The sequence below is a fragment of the Sphaerodactylus townsendi genome, linkage group LG11, assembly GCF_021028975.2.
Source record: "Sphaerodactylus townsendi isolate TG3544 linkage group LG11, MPM_Stown_v2.3, whole genome shotgun sequence".
Taxonomy (NCBI): Eukaryota; Metazoa; Chordata; class Lepidosauria; order Squamata; family Sphaerodactylidae; genus Sphaerodactylus; species Sphaerodactylus townsendi.
The window spans coordinates 74570585-74597918 of NC_059435.1; the positions used below are offsets into that span (position 1 = coordinate 74570585).

The 27334-nt window shown below is 49.5% G+C and overlaps 1 protein-coding gene across 1 annotated transcript in view; it reads right to left on the reverse strand.

Annotated features, from left to right (window-relative positions):
- Positions 1–299: 299 nt before the first annotated feature.
- Positions 300–27334, reverse strand: part of LOC125440650 (obscurin-like) — a 102807-nt gene continuing 75772 nt past the window's right edge. The window contains exons 32-42 of the mRNA XM_048510507.1: positions 26017–26127; positions 24617–24727; positions 23529–23696; positions 21632–21754; positions 20429–20599; positions 18212–18302; positions 15249–15488; positions 10867–11090; positions 9996–10071; positions 5439–5588; positions 300–3886 (exon numbers count right to left, since the gene is read on the reverse strand). Of these exons, the coding sequence (XP_048366464.1) occupies positions 3712–3886; positions 5439–5588; positions 9996–10071; positions 10867–11090; positions 15249–15488; positions 18212–18302; positions 20429–20599; positions 21632–21754; positions 23529–23696; positions 24617–24727; positions 26017–26127 (1640 nt within the window). The 3' untranslated portion in view covers positions 300–3711. The remainder of the gene's footprint in view (positions 3887–5438; positions 5589–9995; positions 10072–10866; positions 11091–15248; positions 15489–18211; positions 18303–20428; positions 20600–21631; positions 21755–23528; positions 23697–24616; positions 24728–26016; positions 26128–27334) is intronic.

The following is a 27334-nucleotide window of genomic DNA, read 5'->3' on the forward strand; positions in this document are numbered from 1 at the left end:
TGTCAACATTTTCTATTCCATGCATAATTTTATGGACTTCAATCATATCCCCTCTCAGCCGTCTCCTCTCCAAACTAAAGAGTCCCAAACGCTGCAGCCTCTCCTCATAAGGAAGGTGCTCCAGTCCCTCAATCATCCTCGTTGCCCTTCTCTTTATCTAAAGTTTATAACTCTTGCATGTGCTTGCACAAACTCTTCTATAGAGGTTGCTTGTAGACCCATCCCAGAGTTCAAAACCTCTGCAGTTGCCACGAGCAACACATTCTGTTTCCCACCACAATACAAACAGGACCAACACATTTGGCATAAAGTCTTTATTAAATTAATCTATTTAACAAAACATTATATTCATGATTATCGTCAGGTTCCAACTAGATGTTACATCTGGCCCCTGTTGGGGTTCCTCTTGACCTGATTGTTGTTTTTATAGTTATGGTATCAGGGAACGCATGTTCCCAAGTGCTCTGGGCCCAAGTTGGCTTGGATATGTGGCGCTCCTGGAGAAGGTATATCAGCTTTCCCACGCCATTTCCCAAACCAAAGCAGCTTATTTGCCCCTGATACGAAGCTGCTCTTCACAGCCCATTCAGCTCTGGAAGGCCGAAGTACTACTTTTTCTTCTAGCGGAGAAAAATCGGGCCTCAAAGCACTCGGGCATGGCCACTCTCAGATGTCACTCCCATCTAGCTAAAACAACTCCTGCCAAACCCAACGTCTGGTTTCAGCCACGGCTATGCTCAAAACGTACGCAAACAGGAGAGGAGCAAATTCACTTCACTCACATCATATACAGAAGGTAAGATGTTGCGAGCCCAGATGCCAAGTGTTTAATAAACCAAAAAGCCTAAGTTAAAATAAAGAGACTTTTCTTCCTCGAAATACTGGTTGCCGCATTATCAGCCCCACCCTCAAACTGTGGCAACTTGTAAAAGACAGCCAGTTCATCAGTTAAAGCGATTTGCGGAAAATCCTCCCCTCTGAACTAGATTCTTACCACACAGGTATGAAATGCTAGAGAACACTTAGGGGAATGGGATCGAGAGCATTAGTTTAGTCACAAAAAGACTCTCTGCACTGGATTATGGAGGTGATTCACTTTGAAATTCATAGTTCCACAAGAGTCAAGTTAAAGCTCCAGTCTTGACTGAGAACTTGCCCAGGGGTAAGAAAGCTCTGCAAACCAAACTTCAGTTCTCAACAATATGGGTTATTCAAGGACCAGTGGCAAAGATGTGACCCAACATTTCTGCCTGTATCATTGGTACCCTTTTGCGTGGCAAGAGCAATTGCTTTTTGCTCCTACTAAATATACAACATTTGCATCATCTTTCAAACTGGATTATGGACAGGTGCTCTTTCACCCAAACCTAACCTTGCAAGTTTGTAACACGCCCCAACCACAATTTCATAATGGTATCCCGTCATTATTAGGAAGCAATGTCTTCATCTAACTCCATATCTACAGGACTTGAGATAAGCTTTTCCTTTACTGTAATAAGAGAAAAAAGAGGTTGGTACAAGAAATGGGATAGAACAGAAATTGCAGTAAGTTTAACTGTTTTATAGAAGCTTACACAAAGAAGCCGATTCATTCCACACGGGGGCGGCAGGGGGAGTGCTACTATCCAGAACTGTCGAAGAATCTAACAATACTCCACAGTTCCTGTAGACACAGACTCATGGAGGGTTTGGCCTCTCGAATGGGGGAAAGAACCAAACAGTTGCTAGCAATCTCTTGCAACATCATATCGAAAAACTGGCTGAACAGCCTGCTCAGTCTACTAACCGAATGCAGAAAACCTGCATGTAACCTTGGCCAGTCCAAGAGAACCAAATCTAGGAAGATGTCCCTAGCAAAATGGGAAGTGTAGCCGTTACACATAGTAAGGAACTGTTTCATCAGACAACTCTTTCTTTGCTAGAAAAAGAAATCTGGGGCTCATTCCGCACATGCAGAATAATGCACTTTCAAACTGCTTTCAGTGCTCTTTGAAGCTGTGCGGAATAGCAAAATCCACTTGCAAACAGTTGTGAAAGTGATTTGAAAACGTATTATTTTGCATGTGCGGAAGGGGCCTGGGTGACAAGCATAGGTCTTGGCCAAGTGTAAAATGATAAAAGATTCTCATGTGGAAATTTGGCACTTAAGTAATGCTTTGAGACAGCTCGAAAACAGGATGCCTTTTGTTTTCTAATACACGATGTTTTCGAGCACCAACCCATTGGCATTTCTATATAAGTACAAATAGAGATCAGGGTTCCAACTTTACGTCCTGTAGAATTAGCAGATAATTACTGCAACCTGACTGTCTGCGGCTGTTCTCCTCGGTAGACCTTGAGAAACTCAACACAGTCGTAAAACTACCGTTCCAGTAATCGTTGACTGAGAGTTCATGGCCTCTCTGAGGAGAAATACAGATGTAATGATTTAATGATTGTCAAACCCACCAGTTGAAAAGTGCAAAGTTTGAATGCATTTTGCAACTTTGGCCATTCCAACGGGGGGGAGGAGGAGGAAACTGGGTTGGCTTCCACAGCAAAACGGGAAGACTAGAAGGCAGACCAGTTACATTTTACTGAAATCTACTAATGTATAGTTATATATTTACTTCCTTTATACTACACCCTTCTCCCCAATGGATCTGAGCACCTCATATCTTTTGCTTCACCATTGCTAGAAAGCACTCTGGGAATGACATGTCCATGACATGTCCACTAACATGTTACATTTCATGGTCTGGCATGATCCAAATCATGTTGCTTGCCTTCAAGCAGACCTGGAATTGCAACCCATCTCTGGCCAGCACCGTTCAGTCGACATGGAGAAAATGGATACTTTGGGGTGGGGTCGGAAGCAGACTCTATAGCATCATATCCTGCTGAGGTCTTTCCCCTCCACAAACCTTAGCCTCCCAAGTTCCTTGCCCAAATCTCTACAAATGCTTCAACTCGGAACTGGCAAATTTAGAGCTAAGCCCAATAATATGTAACTGACTTGTCTGTTATCTGGTTTTGTACGATGCTCTTCCGTTTTCTTAGAGCAGCATGAACGTAGTTTGTCTTAGCTGAGAAGGTTTTTGAAGGCTATTCAGCCTTAGCGAATAAAAAGAAGTATTCATATAGCACCGTGGTGGCGAACCTTTGGCCCTCCAGATGTAATGGTCTACAGTTCCCATCAGCCCCTGCCATCATGGCCAATTGGCAGGGGCTGATGGGAATCGTAGTCCATGACATCTGGAGGGCCAAAGGTTCGCCACCACTGATTTATAGCATGATTGGGTGTCCACTCCATTCATGACAATACGCAAAGGGTTATGCTATCTGGCATATGCCAAAATTATGCAAATGAACCACAGCGGGTGTGGCTCAACAGTAGAACATCTGCCTGGCGTGCAGAAGGTCCCAGGATCAATTCCTGGGTGAATCTCCAGTTAAAGGGGTCTGGGAAAGACTTCTGGCTTAGACTTTGGACAGCAGCTTCCAGTCAGAGCTGACAACACCGACTCCGACAGACCGATGGTCCAATCCAGTATAAAGAGGCTTCATGCGCGTGTTTTGTTTGTGATGTTCAGTCTGAAGACGGCACCCACTCCTTTCCAGTTTTGGAAGTCAAACACTGCAATAATCTACGTAGCCAGCATCCTGCGTAGATGTTCTTGGGATGCAGGCATAGAAGACAACCACACAGTGGCCGTGTCTGGAATTGTTTCGCTACACAGTCATCAAGCCGTACTTGGAACACAGCAAGACTCTTTTCCTTTCCCGCTCTGCGACGAAATTCCTCAGCTTGGTGGTGGAGAAAGTCACCGTCGCTTGCTGCCTCTCGTCCAAGCCGGTCTCCTGCAGCCAGGGGGACTGGAGGCATTCAGACGCGGTAGGTCGCCTCCTAGCCAAGAGGGAAGAAGAAGAACTCAGGCCAGAAGAAGGAAGATATGTAGAAAGGTGGTTTTCACACTCCCGGGGGCCCCTTCCGCACATGCAGAATAATGCACGTTCAATCCACTTTTACAATTGTTTGTAAGTGGATTTTGCTATTCCACACGGTAAAGTCCAGCTTCAAAGTGCATTGAAAGTGGATTGAAAATGCACTATTCTGCATGTGCAGGAAGGGAAAACCAAAAGGAACTAATCCTTGGCTTGGGTGCTGTGTGGTTTCCGGTTCTAGCAGCATTCTCTCCTGACATTTCGCCTGCATCTGTGGCTGGCATCTTCAGAGGATCACAGATGCAGGCGAAACGTCAGGAGAGAATGCTGCTAGAACATCACATACAGTCCGGAACCATTGTTAACCCAAGTGATCTCGCCATGAACCTTCTGACAATAAATCAACCTCATTATTTCATACTGGATTCCATGATTTAAAAACCTGACTGCATACCCCTCTCTGAAAAAAGACCTCCATTTCTAGGTTTCAAAATGGACAACCGAGGCACAACAGCTACATTTGATTATTTAAGTCCTATTTATCGTCTTTAATCAACATCAAATCCCTCACAAACCTGATCAACACCATGACCAAATCAAAGTCTTATTTTAGATTTTAACAGAATCCACATAGTCCTGGGGGAGGTCACAACAGCCGGAAGCCGAAGGAAGGAAGGAAGGAAGGAAGGAAGGAAGGAAGTAAGGAAGAGCGAGGAAGGAAGGAAGGAGGGAAGGAGGGAAGAGGGAGGAAGGAAAGAAAGGAACAAAGGAAGGAAGGAAGGAAGGAAGGAAGGAAGGAAGGAAGGAAGGAAGGAAGGAAGGAAGGAAGGAAGGAGGAAGGAATGAGGAAGGAAGGAAGGAGGAAGGAGTGGAAGGAAGGAAGGAATGGAGGGAGGAAGGAAGGAAGGAGTGAGTGGAGGAGGAATGTGGAGGAAGGAAGGAAGGAAGGAAGGAAGGAAAGAATGGAGGAAGGAAGGAAGGAAGGAAGGAAGGAAGGAAGGAAGGAAGGAAGGAAGGAAGGAAGGAAGGAAGGAAGGAAGGAAGGAAGGAAGGAATGGAGGAAATACAGAAGGAAGGAAGGAAGGAAGGAAGGAAGGAAGGAAGGAAGGAAGGAAGGAAGGAAGGAAGGAAGGAAGGAAGGAGGGAAGGAAGGAAGGAAGGAAGGAAGGAAGGAAGGAGGGGAGGGAAGGAAGGGAGGGAGGGAGGGAGGGAAGGAAGGAAGGAAGGAAGGAGGGAGGGAGGAAGGAAGGAAGGAAGGAAGGAGGGAGGGAGGGAAGGAAGGAAGGAAGGAGGGGAGGAAGGAAGGAAGGAGGGGAGGGAAGGAAGGAAGGAAGGAAGGAAGGAAGGAAGGAGGAAGGAAGGAAGAAAAAGGGAGGAAGGAAGGAAGGAAGGAGGAAGGAAGGAAGGAAGGAAGGAAGGAAGGAAGGAAGGAAGGAAGGAAGGAAGGAAGGAAGGAAGGAAGGAAGGAAGGAAGGAAGGAAGGAAAGCAGCTCCTACGTGGCGCAGCTCCTTACCATGGATTAGAGGAAAGTGTACTTTGGAGGAAAGAGACAGCTCCTCCGGAGAGGCCTGCATAACATTTGTTCAGCTTGATCTTCTCTCGCTTGACGAGTCTCCCAAAGTCGCAGGCTGCCTCAGGACCGATGGGATACTCAGCACTCAACCTGAGAACAAAGAGGGAGGATTGCGTGAAATCGATTCTTCGGTTGTGTTAAGGGGGGGCTGCCAAGATCCACCATCGGCCCCCACACAAATGTTTCCATCTCCCCACCCCACATGTGACCCTGACCTCACAACAAATCACTTGATGGGCTGGCACCCTGCATCTACAACACAGCCAGCGTGGTGTAGTGGGATAAGATGTCAGACATGGATCTGGGAAACCTGGGTTCGAATCCTGACTCTGCCATGGTGGAACTTGCTGAATGGCCCTGGGCCAATCACACATTCTCAGCAAGTATTTGGATGGGAGGCCTCCAAGGAGCACTTGGGTGTGACGTGGAGGCAGGCAATGGAAAACCACTTCTGATTGGCTCGGCTCCCCTTGAAAATCTTTGATGTTGGTTTAGTTTCTGGCTTATGGCTGTTGTTCTATAGCAGCATTCTGCGCCCTGACGTTTCACCTGTTTCAGGAGAGAATGCTGCTAGAACACGGCCATACAGCCCGGAAACCACACAGCACCCCAGTGATTCCGGCCGTGAAAGCCTTCGACAATACACTGTCCTAGATCAGTGATGGCGAACCTTTTGAGACCGAGTGCCCAAATTGCAACCCAAAACCCACTTATTTATCGCAAAGTGCCAACACGGCAATTTAACCTGGAATACTGAGGTTTTAGTTTGAAAACAGCTTATTCGGAAGCGCGCGTCACTCGGGAGTAAGCTTGGTGGTAGTCGGTGGCTTTGCTTTGAAGCAACCGTGCAACTCTTCCAACAAGTGAATCAAGACCCTCAGAGGGTTTACTCAGAAGCAAGCCCCATTGCCAGCAACAGAGCTTACTGCAGTTGAAGGATCGCGCTTTAGTTCTTCGCATGAAAATCAATGGGGTTTAACAGCGCTTAACAGGGTTACCTACACTGCTTCCCCCAAACTAGATCTTAGGTTTAATGCTAGATGTGTGTGTGTGGGGGGGGGGGTGACTCTGTTTGCACGTGCCCACAGAGAGGGCTCTGAGTGCCACCTCTGGCACCCATGCCATAGGTTTGCCACCACTGTCTTAGATGGTCGCCATAGGTCAGCTGGGACTTGGAAGGCAGAAAAATGTGATGTTTACAGAGCCCCGTCTTCCCCACACACCTCAAGGCTGCAGCACAGTGCATTAAAGGTAAAATAAATTGAAATACATGAACTGAATGAAACATGAATCTGGCTTCAGAGGCCCTCCAGTGAACTTGAGGGGGAAATTTCCATGCTACACAGCCACCTCCCAAAGCTTATGCCTCGGAAATCTTGGTCATCAAGCCAGCATTGTGTAGTAGTTAAGAGCAGGTGCATTCTAAACCGGAGAACCGGGTTTGATTCCCCACTCCTCCACCTGAGTGGCAGAGGCTTATCTGGTGAACCAGATGTGTTTCCCCACTCCTACATTTCTGCTGGGGGACCTTGGGCTAGTCACAGTTCTCCCTGAACTCTCTCAGCCCCACCTGCCTCACCAGAGAGTAAGGGAAAGGAGACTGTAAGCCCCTTTGGGGGCATTTTCCCACTTACCTTCTGCCCTGCGCTACTGTAGGCAAGTAGCGCGGGGTCCCCTGGCACTCCCCACTACAGGGGCGGTGACAACACAGCCGCCCCGACGCTGATGCTGTCGCGCCCCCTCAGCGCACGTCATTCCTGGTGCTCTTCCAAACGGCGCCTTTTGATGACCCCGCGCAGAGCACGGGGTCGTGGGGAAGCCCGGGCGCGCACCAGAAATGACACGCGCTGAGAGCAGCGCGCGGCATACGGGGGGTCGTGGCAAGTGGGGAATCGTCCTGGGTCTCCTTATAGGAGAGAAAGGTAGGATATAAATCCAACACCCCCTCCTCCTCCTCCTCCTTCTACCGCAAAAATCTTATTGGTCAGTAAGGTGATGCTAGACTTGAATGTATCTGTGCGATAAAGGCACGGTGAAGGACCGGTCAGTGGGATCGCGCCTGCTAGCCCCACCCTGAACCTCCACACTTAAACTTATGTCAGTTGGCTCTGTTTATAGGTGTGGGTGAAACTGCGGCGTGCACAGCCAACAGGTGTGTTTCTACGCTCCTCCTTGATGAATTATTCCTAGGTATTGCTCAACCTTTGGCTAAAGATGACTATAAATGTACGCCTGCTAGAGCAACACCCTGCCCCCAATCAGAGGAGAAAAGAGAGATTTGCTTATGAATACACTTCTCATTCCACAGCCTCCAGGGCGTGTGGGATGAAGCCCTCATGAAGAACAACACAGTGGTTTAAAACAAGAGAGCAGATCTTGAAAGCTACCCAGAAAGAAGAATGACAATTTCACCTCAGGCCTGGGGCTCATAAAGGGTGCAAATTCTACTTTCTGTTCAGACCTTCGTGTTTTTGTGGATGGTGTTGGTGGAAAGTGTTTATCAAGTCACAATTGACATAGGGCCGTGGTGGCGAACCTTTGGCACTCCAGATGTTATGGACTACAATTCCCAAAGCCCTGCCAGCATGGCCAATTGGTTCGCCACCACTGAAATAGGGCAACCCCATTGGGTTTTCAAAGCAAGAGACACTCATAGGTTGTTGGCCATTGCCCGCCTCTGCATTGTGACTCGGGTATTTCTTGGAAGTCTCCAGAGGTGGGATCCAGCAGGTTCTCACAGGTTCCCGAGAGTAGGTTACTAATGATTTGTGTGTGCCGAGAGGGGGTTACTAATTGGTGATTTTGCCACGTGATTTTTGCCTTAGCTACGCCCCTCCTCTCAGCAGTAGCGCGCAGAACTTGAAGCAGTCCTGCAGGAGGTGCACGGGCGTGCGTGGCAGCCTGCGCCTGCGTGCATTCATTTCCCGCCCAAGGACCGGTGCAGCGGCTGCGTCCTTGCCACAGCCCCACCCAGGAATGCTCCGCCCAGGAATGCCCAGCCACGCCCCCGTCGTGTCCCGCCCAGCCCCATTGGCGCTACGCCACAGTTTGAATCCCACCACCATGGGAACCTGTTACTAAAATTTTTGGATCCCACCACTGGAAGTCTCTCATCGAAATACTAGCCAGGGACAACATGGCTCAGCTTATGAGATCTGACCCAATCAGACTAGCATGGCCCACCCAGGTCAAGGAAAGAGGCATACAGAGGTGGTTTTGCCATTGCCTGCCTCTGTGTAGCAACTCCGGACTTTCTTGGTAGTCTCCCCCACAAGTAGTAACCAGAGGTGACCTTGCTTAGCTTCTGAGATCTGAGGAGACTGGGTAGCCTTGGCCATCTTTGATAGGGCTTGGCAAAAGGTAAAGCTTTTATTTATTTATTTTTTTAAAAATCCATCTCTTAATTGATTCAATCAGTTAATGTTGTTTGTTGTCAGTTCCGCAGTTCCTGTAGAGATCCTGAAGCAAATGTACAACTGCTTGCCACTGAATAAACAAAAGCTACCCTTTATTGATTGCCGAAGAGACCCCCTTACCATTTTTTTGTTTCCTTCCCTGATACAGCTACACATCAGAACAGAAAGAGACTCACAATGGACAGAAGCCTTTTCCTTTCCGACCGAGGGACTCAAACCACACCAATTAAATAACGAAAGCATTAGATGCTTAACTTGTTTACTAAAGCTCGCAGCTCTATTATTGTATTGTATAATTGAGCGATTGTGTTCTTGACGACGAACCAGAAAAAGCAAAAAACTTTGGGTGGCGTCATCCAGAGTGTGCAGTTTCTCAGGGCCTTTCCCCACTCTTTTCCATCCCCCTATGCCACGTGCTGCTCTCAGCGCCCAGCATCCCAGGTGCGCGCCCAGCCGTCCCCATGACCCCGTGCTCTGCACAGGGTCATCAAAAGGCGCCCTTAAGAAGAGCGCCTGGAATGCCGCGCGCTGAGGGGGCGTGACAGCAGCAGCGTCGGGGTGGCTGCGCTGTCACTGCCCCGTCGTGGGGAGTGTGCTGGGGACCCCTGCGCATTTCTCTCTCCTCAAGAGTTCTTGCAGCGGGGCTTAAAGGTAAGTGGGGAAAGGAGCCCCTCAGCTACTGGGGGGTTGATGGGACTACAACACCCAGGCTCCTCACTCAGTCAATAACACTTCCTATAGCCCTGGGGGTCCTTGCAGTGCGGTCCTATTCCTTGCCTGAGCCAACTCTTGAGTACGTCAGCAGAGAATGTGAAGACAGTGGTCAGGACCGAACGGGCCACCCACCCCAGTCTCAATTTGGAAGGGATAGCTATATATTCTTTTTCAAGTATTGAGACCATAAACGATCATCCTCTTTATTCGTGCCTTCACTCTCTAATCAGCGTATCCCATTTCCCTTTTGGATTCTACTCTAAGGACATGTCATATGAGAGTAGATCTTCAGAGAGGCCTTCGTGGATTTAAGGATAATTATCGGTTTTGCCTCTGCAAAAAGGTGAAAGGACACAAGACAACTCACATGATGAAAGCCGTCACTCCAACAGCCCAGATGTCACTCTGTGGGACAGCTCCTTTATCTGATAGAAGTTCTGAAGCTGTGAAGATACATTTGATTAGGAAAGATCCCTTCAGAGCCAGAATGGTATAGTGCAGGCTCTCCAGATGTTCATGGACTACAATTCCCATCAGCCCCTGCCAGCATGACTGCTGGAGGTTCAACCAAGTTCAGACCTTCACAGCATTATTGAGTCACTTTAAAACAGTGGTGTCCTCACAGCAGCCATGAAGATCCCATCAGACCTAGGTGGACCTTTAGTCATGGCTAACTTTAGCTGCACTGGGACAATGATTATGAGCATGATACCATGGCAGTTGAGTTGTGTGCTCTGTTGGGTTACTGAGCATGAATGTTCATATGCAGCTGTCTGCAGAGGTGTAGCTCCAAGGGGACAGGGCAGGGCGATGCACTGGGCACGCGCCTCTGTAGGGGTGTGGTGAGGGCGTGGCGGGGGGCATTCTGGGGTGGGACAGGGATGGAGGATGCACCCATGCACTAGGCACTTCCCCCTTTCTACACCCTTGGCTGTCTTGCATAGTCAGTACATCTGAGTCTGAGGCACAGTCTGTGGGTGGCATGTTTTGGAGAGAGAAGGTCTCTGGGTTCAGTTCCTGTCATCTCCCGTGAGAAATATTTCTCGTGGGAAAAGACCGCAACTTTGAAGATTCACAGGTAATCAGAACAGACCGTCCTGAGCCAGGAGGACCAATCATCTGATTAAGGACCAGGTCTGTCTTCATCTCCACCAGCTTCCTGTCTGAACATGACCTTCCATATCTGAACCAATCTCTACTGACACCACACTTACCAACCAGGGATGAGCTACACTTACCCATCGTTTCCACATAGTCTGTGCACCCCTCCAGGGTAATCACTCTGTCTGGATCGTAGAACTGTGCATTGCCAAAGTCCAGGAGTTTCAGCAGGTTTGGTTCAGTAATAATCATATTTTCGGACCTCAGATCCAAGTGCAGGATATTCTGAGAGTGGAGGAACTCAACAGCAGTGAGGATCTGCCACAGGTAGTCTCTGACTTCCACCTCTGAGTAGGAGGACCTAGTAAAACAGAACCCATTACAACTAAAAAAAAACCCCATAAATGCTATTACATATAAGCTGGGAAGTTTGGAAATTCTAGGCCAAGGTCCTTTACCTTTTTGAGCACGTGGGGTACCTTTGGATCCTGGTGAAGTTACATGCAATGCCATATAATAATTTTATCCTTCCCCTAATCCACTCTAATACCATGTAGAAATTTTATCCTTCCCATAAAGACTTTATGAATAAGGATGGCACTGTCCGAATTTTACTGAATGATCATATTCCAGAAACGACTGTCACAGTGGCTAAATTTCTTGCAGAAATCATGAAAGTCAGGGATTGTGAATCATTATGGAATTATCTTATTCTTCGCTCTGTGCGTACAACTCTAATGTCATTTGGTTTTATTCAGACTTTTCTTTATTGTGTACAACCTAAATGTCAATAAAGGATAGGATGCTGTGGGGGGGGGCAGCTGTGCAATTGTGACACAGTGTGGTGGGCTCAAGCCAGTGGCAAAGCCACCAGGGGGTGGGGTGTGTGTGACGCACCAGGCGCACCATTTCTAGTCGTCGTGGGGGGGAATCCCCCCCACCCCCATGGCCCCCAGGAGCCACCCCCGTGGCACCCCCCCTCCTTGGCCCCCAAACAGCGGTGTTTCCCCTGCAGCTGCATCTCCCCATCTTACTTTTAGGGAGATGGAGCGGGAGTCCGGGGGGAGCCTCAAAGCCTGCGTTGCCTGGGCCTGGTGGGAACTACATTTCCCAGGGGCTCCTGGGAAATGTAGTTCCCACCAGGCCCAGGCAACGCAGGCAGGCTTCCGGCCTTCTTCTCCGGCCTGCTCCTTTCCTAAAAGTAAGTGGGGTGGGGTGTGCAGGGGGGCGTGCGCCAGGCGCAGGGGGGCAGGGGGCAGGAGGGGCGGGGGGCACAAAATGCAGAGTTTGCACCGGGCGCACTCTGGTCTAGCTACAGCAGCAGCCTTCCAAAAATTGGGACAATTGAAATAACCCGCGGGACACGGGACAAATTGTTTGAAGGTGGGACTGTCCCGCCAAAAGCGGGACATCTGGTCAGCCTACCTCTGGCTCAAGCACAAAATGGCAGATATATAAGGCGGAACCATGCTCACACCCGCAGGAAGTCCAAGTACAGGGGAGATGATGGGTAATTTTAAAAATATCCAGAGAAAGGGGACTAAAAGAGAATAAAACCAACAATGGTAGCCGACGCCGCAAAAGCAACATTAATTTAATCTACACAGCCATGCAAATTTCCAGTAACCTATCAGAAGTTGTGCAGGGCAAGAGCCCCATATGAACACACTTGGTGGGCGCCCAGTAAATTGTCGGGTGTCATGGCAGCCGCAAGCACCCCGGTGAATTGGTAGAAAGAGTATTTATAGTACAGAGAGAAACATGCAATTAAAAAAATCATCATTAGAAGTCCTAGATCGAAACACAAGTACTTTTAAAAACATGTAGACATTCTTCCTCTTTCCTGACTGACATTTTTCAGTTCTCGGATTTGGGGTGGGAGGAGTCTTTCCCCAGGGAATTTTGGTTTTATTGGTTATTCGGTTTCTCAGAAATCAGCCCTCCCATGAGACAAAATAAGGAAGCAGAGTTTCAGTTAGGATGACCACAGCTGTGAGCACACCCTTCCTACTAAAATTCCTCCCACTGCATTCACGGTTAGGCGTTACATCAAAACTGGAGTTGCCCAACAATCCTGAAACTTCCAGTCTGGGCAGCTCTCCAAACAAACCTCCACAAAAGACCTTCTAGTCCACACATCTTTTTCCAGATCTCATAGAATCATAGGCCCTTTCTGCACAGGCCGGAATCACTGATTAAACATCGTTTGCGGGGGGGGATGCTTCACACAGGTGGCACTGCGAATGCGATGCAGCGCCGCTCTTTCCCTCCCCAAACAATGTTTTCCAACCTCGCTCAGGGAGTGAGGTTTCACTCATTGCCGAGCGAACAGTAGCGGGTGGAAGTCGGCGTATTCCTTGCGCCAGCCCCAAACGCCTTCCTACCTTGTCCAGGTTTCCAGACCTCTGAGGAGGCCAGGGGACACGCCTCCTGGCCTCCTTCGCTGCAGCCGTCGCGCTGGACTCGGGGGGGTGTCCCCTGGCCTCCTCAGAGCACCGGAAACCAGGACAAGGTAGAAAGACATTTGGGGGGCTGTGCTGCTGTGCGGAGCCTGCTCTGCCAGCTGCGCAGCCCGTGGGGCCGTTCATGCGAACAGCCCCAGGGCTGGCATCGGCAAATCTGGCCGTGCAGAAACGGCCATAGAGTTGGGAGAGATTACAAGAGCCATCCAGTCCGATCCCCTGCCATGCAGGAACACACAATCAAAGCACGCCTGACAGATGGCCATTCAGCCTCAATGTAAAAACCTCCAGAGAAGGAGACTCCACCATCCTCCGAGGCAGCATATCCCATTGTTGAAAAACCCTTGTGGTCAGGAAGTTTATGTAGAAATTTAGGTGATATTTAAGAACATAAGAACAAGCCAGCTGGATCAGACCAAAGTCCATCTAGTCCAGCTCTCTGCTACTCGCAGTGGCCCACCAGGTGCCTTTGGGAGCTCACATGTAGGATGTGAACGCAATGGCCTTCTGCGGCTGTTGCTCCCAATCACCTGGTCTGCTAATATTTAGGTGGAATAAGCATAAGCATAAGCATAAGCATTTTATTGTCATTGTGCACGCACAACGAAATTTACAGCAGCATTCCTCGATGCACACAATTTCAGACTCATACAATTTCAGACTCATGCAATTTCAGACTCATACATCATCATCCTCCACCCATCCCTACATAGCCCCAAATACATCAATATGAAGCAGCGGAGTTTAGCATAGCCACAGCTCTAGAGTAGAAGCTGTCTCTAAGCCTCTTTGTCCTAGTTCTGAGGGCCCTGTATCGTCTGCCAGATGGTAGCAGTTTAAAAAGAGAGTGTGCTGGATGAGACGGGTCCCTTAGAATATTTTGGGCTTTATTTAGACTTCGGGCATTATAGATTTCTTCCAAGGAGGGGAGAGGGCAGCCGATAATCCTTTGTGCAGTATTGATCACCCTTTGGAGCGCCCTTTGAATCTCTTTTCCTGTGCTTTGAACCCATCACTCCTGGTCCTGGAGCAGCAGAAAACAAGCTTGCTCCCTCACCAACGTGACATCCCTTCAAATATCTAAACATGGCTCCCATGTCACCCTTTCACCTTCTCCTCTCCAGACTAAACATCCCCAGCTCCCTAAATCTCTCCTCACAGGGCATGGATTCCAGATTTATTTTTACCATTTTGGTTGTCCTCTTCTGGACCTATTCCAGCTTGTCAATACCTTGTCTGTTCGAACCTCCTATGTTTTGCAGGCCTCTGACTTCGTTCAGCTTTCCCACTATATTAGTGTAAACTTTTCTACAGAAATGGGAACTTTCTTCCCCCAGCTGTCCCGGCCCTGCGGGATCTTAACGAGTTCCTCAGGGCCTGTAAGACTGAGCTGTTCCGCCGGGCCTTTGGGGAGACTAGCGGCTGATGGGGGCCCCCCTCCTTATAACATCAAGTGGATCCTGCCGCCCCTTCCCTCTGGTTTTTTTACGGGAATTGATAGTAGGTGCCATCTTTTATGTTGACCTTAATAATGCTGCATTTTAATGGGGTGGGGTTTAATTTTCAGAGCCTGTCTTAACCAATATTTAATGGATTTTAGTCTGATATATGCGCTCTATTTTTTTTATTTATTATTATGATGATGATGATGATGATGATGATGATTGATTGATTGATTGATTGATTGATTGATTGATTGATTGATTGATTGATTGATTGGGTTTATAGACCGCCCTCCCCCGGAGGGCTCAGGGCGGTGAACAACATAGAAAGAGCACAATGAGATTAAAATACAGTATAAATATAAGTTAATGTGGCTCTAATAAAAATAAACCCTACCCTGTTAAAATGCAGCATTAATTAATTAATTAACTTTTACATGTTGTTCACCACCCTGAGCCCTCCGGGGGAGGGAGGTACATAAACCTAACCAATAAATAAATAAATAAACTTCCGAGGGGGAAAAACGTCTTCCAGCAAGGAGAAAAGAGGGCTCCGGGTTTGATTGTAAGCCGATTGTAAATATAATTGGCTGAGGCTGAGGCAAACACATTTACCTTCCCGCCAGGGCGTGAAGCAGCTCTGGCCCGACGCAGAGCTCCTGGATCAGGACCAGGTGGCGTGGGCTGACGTACGCGCCCTGCAGCTGCCCGATGTTGATGTGGTGAAGCTTCCGCAGGACCTGATACTCTTGGAGCACAAGTTCCTTGTCTTCTGCTTGGTAAGGGATGATCTTGGCAGCCAGGGCATTCCCGCTGAGTTTCTCTCGGCATTGTTTGATGATGCTGAAGCGTCCCCTGCAATGACAGAAACAAGAAGCACACATACAAGATGGCTGCCGGCAGATGACTAACAATTCATAATTCAATGCCGACAAGTCGCAGTGGATTTACGGCTACCCCAATGCAGTTTTCAAGGCTAGAAAGTGGCGTAGTGGCATAGTGGCTAAGAACAGGTGCACTCTGATCTGGAGGAACCGGGTTTGATTCCCAGCTCTGCCGCTTGAGCTGGGGAGGCTTATCTGGGGAATTCAGATTAGCTTGTGCACTCCCACATACGCCAGCTGGGTGACCTTGGGCTAGTCACAGTTCTTCAGAGCTCTCTCAGCCCCACCCACCTCACAGGGTGTTTGTTGTGAGGGGGGAAGGGCAAGGAGATTGTAAGCCCCTACGTAGAGAAAGGGGGGATATAAATCCAAACTCCTCCTCCTCCTCCTCCTCCTCCTCCTCTTCCTCTTCTAGATCAGTGGTGGCGAACCTGTGGCACTCCAGATGTTATGGACTACACTTCCCATCAGCCCCTGCCAGCATGGTCAATTGGCCATGCTGGCAGGGACTGGTGGGAATTGTAGTCCATAACATCTGGAGTGCCAAAGGTTCGCCACCACGGTTCTAGATGATGGTTTTCCATTGCCTTCCTTCGTTGAGTCTTCCTTGGCAGTCTTCCATCCAAGGACTAACCGACCATGGCCAATACTGGGGTGCTGTGTGGTTTCTGGACTGTCTGGCCATGGTCTAGCACCATTCTCTCCTGACGTTTCGCCTCGCCTCAGATGCCAGCCACAGATGCAGGTGAAACGTCAGGAGAGAAAGTTAATTCATCTATTTATTAATTTATTGGATTTGTTAATCGCCCCTCCCATGTCTGGCTCGGGGCGATGTGCAACCAGAATTAAATTACATAAAAAACTGTTTCAACGTATAAGACCCATAATTTAAAAGATGAAAACAGTACCTAAAATAATAAGATAAGACCACCTAAACAATAAAACAGCATTTGATAAAACCTTTGCCTGAGCCCAGTGTATTGACAGCTAAGCAGTATTGGCCATGTATTGTTGAAGAGTTTGGAGTTATATCCCCCCTTTCTCTCTTATAGGAGACTCAAAGGGGCTGACAATCTCCTTGCCCTTCCCCCCTCACAACAAACACCCTGTGAGGTAGGTGGGCCTGAGAGAGCTCCGAAAAGCTGTGACTAGCCCAAAGTCACCCAGATGGCGTGTGTTGGAGTGCACAGGCTAATCTGAGTTCCCCAGAGAAGCCTCCACAACTCAAGTGGCAGAGCAGAGAATCAAACCGGGTTCCTCCAGATCAGAGTGCACCTGCTCTTAGTCACTACGCCACTGCCGGAATCTTGGATCTGAGGGTTTGGCTCTCTGCCCATCCAGCACCATGAATGCTCTCAGCCACACGTGCCCTCTGTTGACAGCAGGCGTGAAGTGACAAAGACCAGTCCCAGGATTGCTGGAAGGTTTTCGTCACACAGGGGATGAAAAATGCCTTCAAAGGCTGGCGGAGGACGCACGCCCCTTGACCTCCCATCTTTTAAAATTAGCAACAGTCAACTGAACGGCTGTCTTCTTCCCTTCCCACAACACTTTCCTCTCCCTCTGTATTCCAGATATCGATCTGTACGTAAGTGCTGTTGAGCTGCAACCAACTTATGGGGACCACAGCAAGGAGCTTTCAGGGCAAGTGGAAAGCAGAGTTATTGGCCGTTGCCTTTTGCTGCAGAGCCTTCCTTGGTGGTCCCTCATCCAAGGACCGGCTTTGCTTAGCTTCCAAGATCGGATGAGATCAGGCTACACCACGCTTCTTTCTCTCCCCAAGACATACATGTGTTCATGTAAACAGTTGTTAAGCCACAGATGACTTATGGCCACCCCAGCAAGGGGCTTTCAAGGCCAGGGAGAAGCAGAGGTGGTCGGCCATTGCCTTCCTCTGCAGAGTCTTCCTCGGTGGTCACCTATCTAAGACATATGGCAACCCCAGCAAAGGGTTTTCAAGACAAGTGACTAGTTATGAAAACAGGACAGGGATGATATATGTATTTTAGGCTATGTAGGGGAGGGAGTCACATGGAGACCCATTATCCACCATCTATATTGTTTACTAGCAGGGCCTGGCCACGCGTTGCTGTGGCTTATTGTGGTGAAATGGGAAAGGAACAGTAGCAGCAAATCAATTGCAGAGGCCAGCAGTACGTGCTCATGGAAATGCGCAGGCTGATACTGTGCGATGTCATTGATGTGTGTGACCGCATCCTCCCTCACTTCTCTTCCCTTGCATGGCACCCCACCTTTTACCTCCCTCCCTGTTCCTTTTGCTAGAGTGGGTGGATCATATCCAGATGCTGTGCCCCCTTCCTCCCCTCCCTTGCATGCCACCCCTCACTCTCTCCCCTCCCTAACTTCTGTTCCCTTGCATGCCACCCCCTCTATCCCTTCCCTCTCCCACCCTCTCTTCTCTTGCATGTCACCCCTCCCCCTCCCTCCCTTCCATCTCCCTCTATTGTGTGGAGAGGAAGGGAAAGGAGCTTGTAAGCCCCCTTAAGTCACCTTACGGGAGAGAAAAGTGGGGTATAAATCCAAACTCTTCTTCTTTATTTGGAGCTGCAGTGAGACAACTTCCCGTCTCTTGCTCAAAAGCTTCCCGTTTATCAGGCCAATTCCTCTGCAGCCATAACCTCCAATGGCTTCAGAATTCCTGCAAATGATTCTCATGCAGAGGGGTCTTGGTACCTTTTGATCTCTGTCTGGAAGGCATACGTTTGGTGGGTAGGCTGAGCCGGAGCCGTCATTTTGCGGTCGTCTGCATCAGGAGCCTGGAACGCTGGAGCAGAAGGGGTGGAGGGAATGTCAAAGCAAAGAGCGAGTGTCAAAAGCACTGCTCTCCTCTGATATGCACGCACAGCACCTCCTTCCAAGCAAGAGGCAACAGAATGAATGAATGGATATTTATTTGTCTATTTTAATTTTTTTTTAATTTCACCAGTCACCCTGGGTCAGTGGTGGGATCCAAAAATTTTAGTAACAGGTTCCCATGGTGGTGGGATTCAAACAGTGGCGTAGCACCAATGGGGCTGGGCAGGGCACAACGGGGGCATGGCCAGGCATTCCTGGGGGGGGGGGACATTAATAATTTCTCTATTACTGTAAAAAACTCTTACTGTAAAAAAAGTTCCTAATTTCCAGCTGGTATCTTCCTGTCCATAATTTAAACTCAGTATAGCAAGTCCTATCGTCCACTACCAACAGAAACAACTACTTCTCCTCTAATTGACTGCCTGTCAAATACTTAATACTTTCAAATACTTAATTTTGTTTCTAGAAATCAAAAGAAGGAGACTTTCATTAAACAAGGAACGTTCCCATATTTCTAAAACGTGTTTTCAAACCAGCCCAACAGGGAGAATTATCCCGTTTTCTCCCTTCGCTAACCAGCCACATAGGAAACAACAGGACTTTATGATTTTTGGACCTAATGGAATTTCTAACGGAAAAGCAGACCCAATTAGTAACCCCCCCCCCTCGGCACACACAAATAATTAGTAACCCACTCTCGGGAACTGGTGAGAACCTGCTGGATTCCACCTCTGCCCTGGGTTCAAGGGAACTGTACTGGGGATCTCCAGTTTGCTGGGTCTCTAATCTGGCTTAATGTTTGGCTAATATAACATTCTTCCCACTGGAAACCCACAGTGGTTTAAATTATTCTCCTATCTTCCATGTTCTCCTAACAATGACCCTGTGAGGTAGATTAGCCTAAGGAAGCATGACCTAGGGCTTCCAAAAAGTCCTGGGCCAGCCTTGGGTGGGCACCATATCTAGTAAATTTGGACTTCTGGCCCACCATATCAAAAAGGCTGTGAACCACGACAACATATTTTAGATGAAATCACTCCCCGGATTGCCTTCACCATAGGCACCGACCCCAAATCTCCAGGAATTTCACAAGCGGGAGTTGGTAACCCTAGATGAGATTGGTTGCACCAGACCAGAGGTGGGATCCAGCAGGTTCTCACAGGTTCCCGAGAGGTTACTAATTATTTGTGTGTGCCGAGAGGAGGTTACTAATTGGTGATTTTGCCATTTGATTTTTGCCTTAGTTACGCCCCTCCTCCGCTCCTCAGCAGTAGTGCGCAGAACTTGAAGCAGTCTAGCAGGAGGTGCTCCGGCATGCGTGGCAGCCTGCGCCTGCATGCATTCGTTTCCCGCCCAAGGACTGGTGCAGTGGCTGCATCCTTGCCACAGCCCTGCCCAGCAATGCCCCGCCCCTGGAATGCCCAGCCATGCCCCCGCCATCTTGGTTTCAGGGGCATATCTGCCAGACTCCAGAGGGACATGGGGGGGGGGTTAATTGACCCCAGGCACCACCCACTAGATCACATGGGGGGCACAAAATCGCCTCCCACACTCCTCCCTCAGAGAGGCGTTGCCACCCAGGCCGGGAGCCTGCCGCGGTCCCACTAGGCACCCCTCGGCCTGGCCCTGCCAGGCTGCCTGGGGTCGCTGCTGCCCTCCTCCACCGGCTGAAGTAAGTGGGGTGCCAGGGGGCAGGGGGCACGCGAAGGGCACATGGGGAGGGTGTGGGGGTTGCCTCAGGCACCATTTATTGTCAGTACACTTCTACTTAGTTTGCACTAGGTTTATTTATTTATTTATTTATTTATTTATTTATTTATTTTTGAGTTTTTTTATACCGCCCTACCCCCCAAAGGGCTCTGGACAGTGGACAACATAATTATACAACATACAATTAAAAACCCATTTAAAATAAACACAGCGGCCAGCATATAAAACAGCGTCAGCAATAAAATCCTTATTAAAACCCTCTCAAAGAGCGGGGGAGGGTCCCATAGATGGTAAAGGGACCCCAAACACCGGAGACTAAAGTGGGGGGGGATTGGGCGGTATAAAAATCCAAATAATAAATAAATAAATAAATAAAAATTATACCTGTTTGGTCCTTTTCACCGATCCTCACTTTGGCAGACGGGTTGCTGTAAGGGCCCACACCGGCTTTACTGACACAGGCGATCCGGAAGGAGAAGACCAGGCCCCAAGGGAGATTCCTAGCTGTGTAGCAGCAGTTGAGGATGTCACTGGCCAGGGTCTTCCACTCTCCGTCTAGGCCCAGAGGACAGAAGGTAAGGGAAATATCAGACTCCATCTACCCATGCCATATTTCTTCAATAAATGATGCAGCCAAATGGATTTGGTTAGCAGTTTGCAGAAAATGGGAACTCTGCTCTGAGCAGAAGGGTGTGGACAGATGTTGAGGCATTTTATTAGCGTCTTAGGAAGAGTCGCTGGTCCTTTCCACACAGGCCCTTTAAAACATCTGGGGAAGGAAATAAAATGTTTCCTCCAAGGTATTCCGCATTGTTTTCCCCCAAAACATTTTATTTGCAGCCTCAAACCTTTTAAATGCATCCTCTTTGCTTAAGGTGACCAGATGGTCACCTTGTGAATCCGGGACAGGGGTAGGCGGCTGTGCGCACGCGCGCGCAGCCGCAGGAATGCACGGCCTTCTGGGGCACTGCCGTTTCCCGCCCTGTCACAGAGCGGGAAACAACAATGCCCCAGAAGGCTGTGCTCCTGTAGCCCCGCACGCGGGAGGCTGCCGCACTGCCTTGCGCCCCAGAAGGCAGTGCGGCAGCCTCCCAAAAATCGGGAAAATGGAAAGAACTCACGGGACGCGGGACAAATTGTGCGAAGGTGGGACTGTCTTGCCAAAAGCGGGACGGCTGGTCAGCCTATCTTTGCTAGCAATTCTTTCGGCTAAAACTTTTTTAAAAAAGGCTTCATTTAAGTGCTGCCCCCTTAAGACATCCTTTTGTGAGATTGCTTCTTGACTGCAGAAGCCCCTTGCCCTGCTTTTGGAGCATTTCAAAGCATTTTTTAGATTTTGTGGGGATTAATTTTCACAGCACCGACTGCACAAGACTTGGGAAAATTGCAGCATTTGATCTAGAACCCATCGTTTGTCCTTTTGGTTGTCCACAACAAACCACAATTATTGCTCTGTGGTGGTGGTGTATTAAAGTTGGCTTGCCTGCAGCTACTGAGTCAGTTCATGGCAAGATTTGAACCAGAGGCCTCCTGGATTATAGCTCTTTCCAACTCTTAGCCACAATGGATGCCACGGTTCCCCATTACCTTCTTTCCTGCACAGTACTGTGTAAGTCACAGGGGTGTTGAGTTCCACCGGTTTCCAAGCCAGCTGCACTCCATCCTCAAGGACCTCCACGATATCAGGAGATGGAGGGTTGGACGGGGCCTCTGTAGGATGAAACGCAAGGTTGCTCAGTGCAGCTAGAACCAGACTTTATCTGTCCTTCAAATTGTATCTATTTATCTGAATGTCTGAACACTCTAGTCAGAAAGGGCGAAATCAGCCGTTTTCTAACATCCCAATAAAATTCACAATACAATAAAAGGTGGGTAGTTGTTTCAGTGGCACCAGAGTGGCACCAAAGACACAGTTGGGCTTCCATAGGTACACAATGAAATCTCTGATTAAGCTCAGCTGATGGAAAAGCATTAAAACAAGCTTTTGAAAAGGCCCATCGATATTTGGAGCAGGTGACAGACATTAGATAAAAGGCCCTGGGAAATCTCTTCCAACCCTTGGGCTAGTCACAGTTCTTTGGAGCTCTCTCAGCACCTCCCACCTCACAGGGTGTTTGTTGTGGGGGGAGGGAAAGGAAATTGTAAACCCCTTTGACTCTCCTTCCAGGAGAGAAAGGGGGGATATAACTCCAAACTTTTCTTCTTTAGTAATCTAAGAACGTAAGAACATAAGAACAAGCCAGTTGGATCAGACCAGAGTCCATCTAGTCCAGCTCTCTGCTACTCGCAGTGGCCCACCAGGTGCCTTTGGGAGCTCACGTGCAGGAGGTGAAAGCAATGGCCTTCTGTGGCTGTTGCTCCGGAGCACCTGGACTGTTAAGGCATTTGCAATCTCAGATCAAAGAGGATCAAGATTGGTAGCCATAATCTACATAGGTTTGGGAAAAGGGTAATCTCATTCTGCCACTCAGTGTCTATGGGTCATTGACTAACCATGTTTTTTCTTTGACTAAAACCCATTGCTAGTAAATTATCAGGAGCTAGAATCTGTATAGAGAGAAGTTTGTTAATTATTCCCAGGCTTCAAGAAGACCAAGGGTTGGCGGACAAGAAAGTAGGGTAAAGACCAACAGGCAAATGATGGATTTTCAGCCAGTAATTGGCGATTAGGCTTGGTCAATACCCTAGAAATTCGGTAAAATTCAGATTTGGATTTATTTGGGCATAAAATTATCTGTATGCCTGAATAAGATGAATAACATATTCGGATATACCCGAATATTCGGGTATACCTGAGAAATTTGGGTCCATCTTATTTTTTTTGGTATTTTTTGGTGGTTTTTGTGTTTAGGCCTGCAAGGGGTACATTTTTAAAGTTAGCAGCACCAAAATTACTGGGTGTCATCCGGAGACTGTCCTGATGATACCACCTCGTTTTGGTGAAGTTTGGTTCAGGGGGCCCAAAGTTAAGGACCCTCAAAGGGTCTCCTGTTAGATCCCATAACTTTGGCCTCCCTGAACCAAACTTCACTAAACTTGGGTGATGTCATCAGGACAGTCTCCGGTTGATACCCTGACATTTTGATGCTGCTAGCTTTAAAAATGCACTCCCTGCAGGCTGAAACAAAAAAAACAAAAATACCCACCAAAAGCCCGAATGCCTTGCATTCGAATTCATTCAAATTTGGGCAGGACATATTTAGCCGATTTTGGCCTGAATATGCCTGAAGTCACCCAGATTTGGGCTGAATCCAGTATTTGTTGCACACGAATCTTCAACCTATTGGTGATTTTTAACCAAGCCCCGGTCTCTATTTTTAACAGCCCAGCTTCCTGTCAGAACATCCTATTCAGCGCACATTTTGGAAGATTAAAGAGGGTTCTAAGAAAGCCTGATTTTATTCTCTCCAAGGATGCAGAGAAGACTGATGAAGAACTTTATACTGTAAGCTCAAAAAGATCAAAGTGGAAGGATCTCTTTTACCTGCTTTCCTTATAACACAGGAGGTGGAGACTGTGCCCTGGGAGTTGGTGGCCACACAGGTGTACGTCCCAAAATCATCCTTTGTAGCTGCTAATATAGTTAAAAGCTGGTAGTGTTTGAGTGTGGATGAGATCAGGATCCTGTCCGTGCTGCGAATGGCAGCCCCATCTGCAAACAATAGAGAAAGCACGGTCAATTTAATCTCTGACCAAGTCACATGTGGATTTAATCTATACAGGATATGAGGTTGCACTGGGAGGCCAGTCTTAGAAATAGCGTGTGCCATCATAGCATCACACCATAGTGGTGATCTCCCAGAATTACAACTGATCTCTGTTCTATGGAGATCCGTTCCCCTGGAGGAAATTACAGCCTTAGAGGATAGAGTCTATGTGTCATGACCCTCTAATATCTCAGCCAGGGTCCTGCCATATTTCATTCAGGGTCAATTCTACAGTGTAGCCTTGAGAATTGTTTGCATTTCATCCAGCCTGTACCAGTCTGTATCTTATCTTGCTTTGTAACGATTCTGCAGGTGGAAGCGGGGGAAGGCTTGGGGTGTCTGTTCCTTCCAGGTTCTCACTGTCTGAGGAATGTGTAAGCGTGCCTTCCTGATCAAAGGTGGAGGGCGTATGTGAGAATAACGTTTCTATCGTGGGGGATATAATGCTTTGCCTGCTTTAACGTATTCAGTTCTGACAATACAAGTCAACAGCTTTTCTAGGCTTGTAATCAATAAATAAGAATTCTGCTCTCATAGTACTGATTTGTTTATTGGACAAGTCTGGAGTTGGGACACTATGGCCATTGGAATCACTCCTCTCCCCAAACTCTGGTTCCACCACAAATTCTCCAGGAATTTCCCAACTCAAAGTTGCTCACCCTATGCTCCGGCAGAAAGCACCAAAACTTGGCCAAATAGAAATACCACCTCCAAAAGAAAATGTTTTAAGGGGAGCCAGGCCAGAAAGCAGCTTATAATTTCTTAACACGGTTACAGAGGAACTGGTCCCCATCGCTGTATCCAATCAGCAGATTCATACGCAACACTTCGCGAGTGGTTATTGGGGGAGGAGGGTCTAGGTCACCTTTGAACCATTCAATATGAGGAGACGTATGTGCGGATGTCCGGCAGGATAGTGTCACAGACTGTCCTGGGGCGATCGTCTGGTCCGTGAGCTCCTCGACAAAAGAAGGTGCTAGGAAAATAGCCAGAGAGCGGCTCGTCAGAGAATAGGCCATGGAGCATCAATGCTTGAAACAATTATTTAGTAATTTTACAAAAATTATATCCTCTCTTTCTGTCTTCTTAAGGGCCACCAAGGCAGGATAACACATTAAAGCATATGTAACAATATAACATTTTAACCGTTAAAACTAGGCTTGGTCAGTACCCCAGAAATTCGGTAACATTTGGTTTTGGATTATCTGTATGCCCGAATAAGACAAATAACATATTTGGATATACCCAAATATTCAGGCATATTCGAAAAATTTGGGTCCATCTGATTTTTTGTATTGTTTTTTCCACGTTTTGGCCTGCAGGGGTTGCACTCTTAAATCTAGCAGTACAAAAATTTCAGATTATTGTTCAGAGACTGCCCTGATGATGCCATCCAAGTTTGGTGAAGTTTAGTTCAGGGGGGCCAAAGTTATGGACCCTAAAAGTGGTACCCCCATCTCCTGTTAGCTCCCATTGGAAACAATGGGGGATGGGGCACCCCCTTTGGAGGTCCATAACTTTTGCCCCCCTGAACCAAACTTCACCAAACTCGGCTGATATCAGCAAGGTAGTCTCCAAATGATACCCTGAAATGTTGGTGCTGCTAGCTTTAAAAATGCGCCCCCCCCCTTACAGGCCATATTTAAAATATAAATACTTTTTATTTTATCCCGGGGTGTCCATTTGCATGGCTTCCCGTTTTGTGAAGGAATCCAGTGAAGACTGGGAGGAAATACTCCAGCTTCTGTATTTACATTGCAAGCTTATTTGGGCATGCCCAGTGTCCCATGTTCTGATTGGCTGCTGTTTTTGAGTGGCAGCTTGAATGAAAGTCAGGCGGGGAGATCAGGTGGTTGGGTGGGGAAAATACACTGGTCGTGCTCCCTATTGATGTTTGCACTGTAGCAGGCTCACCCTGGGTTTTTTTTAAAGACCCTCCAACTTGGCCATTTTTGAATACCCTGGAATGAGGGAAATATCGTGGGACAAACCCGCTTTAGGATCCGGAACTGTGTGGAATTTTTGTACAGAATGGGGTACTACTCCTATTCAACCCACGATATTTTGACCGTGCGGAAATGGTCTCAGTCCGCTTCCTCGCCTGCTGCTGCCTCACCCCTGCATCCGACAGCTCAAGTTCTGGCTGACTATATTGGTCGGCACTGTTTTTCCTCCTTTGCTTTGTTTCTTGAGAAGACTTCTACTGTGCCACTTCTATACAGCTTTCAACCTATGTTGCTCCAGTCTCTGGGGATTTTTAGGTACCTTTATCCTTGGTCTTAAGGCTTGGAAGCGTGAATGATGGGAACCCGGTCTTTTTCTTTACAGTTCCGGAAGCCTCCGTCAAGGAGGCTCTTTCCTTCCTTTCCTCTGAGCCTGTGGGAAAGGAAGATGGAATTAGACTCCAAATTTGGTCCAGCTTACAGAAGTTGAGTGAACACACGTGATCGTCAAGTACATCAGCAAACCCATTATTTTATTTGAATCCTTTGGCTCAGTTTTGTGAGAAAATGTTTTTGGTTTACCGCTGTTTTTCATGAAATTTAGTATATTTTAACGATGGAGCTTCTATGGGTTGCTGTTGTTTTAATTGTATAGTTTGCTCCCGAACTTGTGTTGTATTAGTTTTGTTGTACACCGCCCGGAGCCCCTCGGGGATAGGGCGGTATAAAAATCTCCACCCCCCCCCCCCCCCACCCCCCCCCCCCCCCACCCCCCCCCCCCCCCACCCCCCCCCCCCCCCACCCCCCCCCCCCCCCACCCCCCCCCCCCCCCACCCCCCCCCCCCCCCACCCCCCCCCCCCCCCACCCCCCCCCCCCCCCACCCCCCCCCCCCCCCACCCCCCCCCCCCCCCACCCCCCCCCCCCCCCACCCCCCCCCCCCCCCACCCCCCCCCCCCCCCACCCCCCCCCCCCCCCACCCCCCCCCCCCCCCACCCCCCCCCCCCCCCACCCCCCCCCCCCCCCACCCCCCCCCCCCCCCACCCCCCCCCCCCCCCACCCCCCCCCCCCCCCACCCCCCCCCCCCCCCACCCCCCCCCCCCCCCACCCCCCCCCCCCCCCACCCCCCCCCCCCCCCACCCCCCCCCCCCCCCACCCCCCCCCCCCCCCACCCCCCCCCCCCCCCACCCCCCCCCCCCCCCACCCCCCCCCCCCCCCACCCCCCCCCCCCCCCACCCCCCCCCCCCCCCACCCCCCCCCCCCCCCACCCCCCCCCCCCCCCACCCCCCCCCCCCCCCACCCCCCCCCCCCCCCACCCCCCCCCCCCCCCACCCCCCCCCCCCCCCACCCCCCCCCCCCCCCACCCCCCCCCCCCCCCACCCCCCCCCCCCCCCACCCCCCCCCCCCCCCACCCCCCCCCCCCCCCACCCCCCCCCCCCCCCACCCCCCCCCCCCCCCACCCCCCCCCCCCCCCACCCCCCCCCCCCCCCACCCCCCCCCCCCCCCACCCCCCCCCCCCCCCACCCCCCCCCCCCCCCACCCCCCCCCCCCCCCACCCCCCCCCCCCCCCACCCCCCCCCCCCCCCACCCCCCCCCCCCCCCACCCCCCCCCCCCCCCACCCCCCCCCCCCCCCACCCCCCC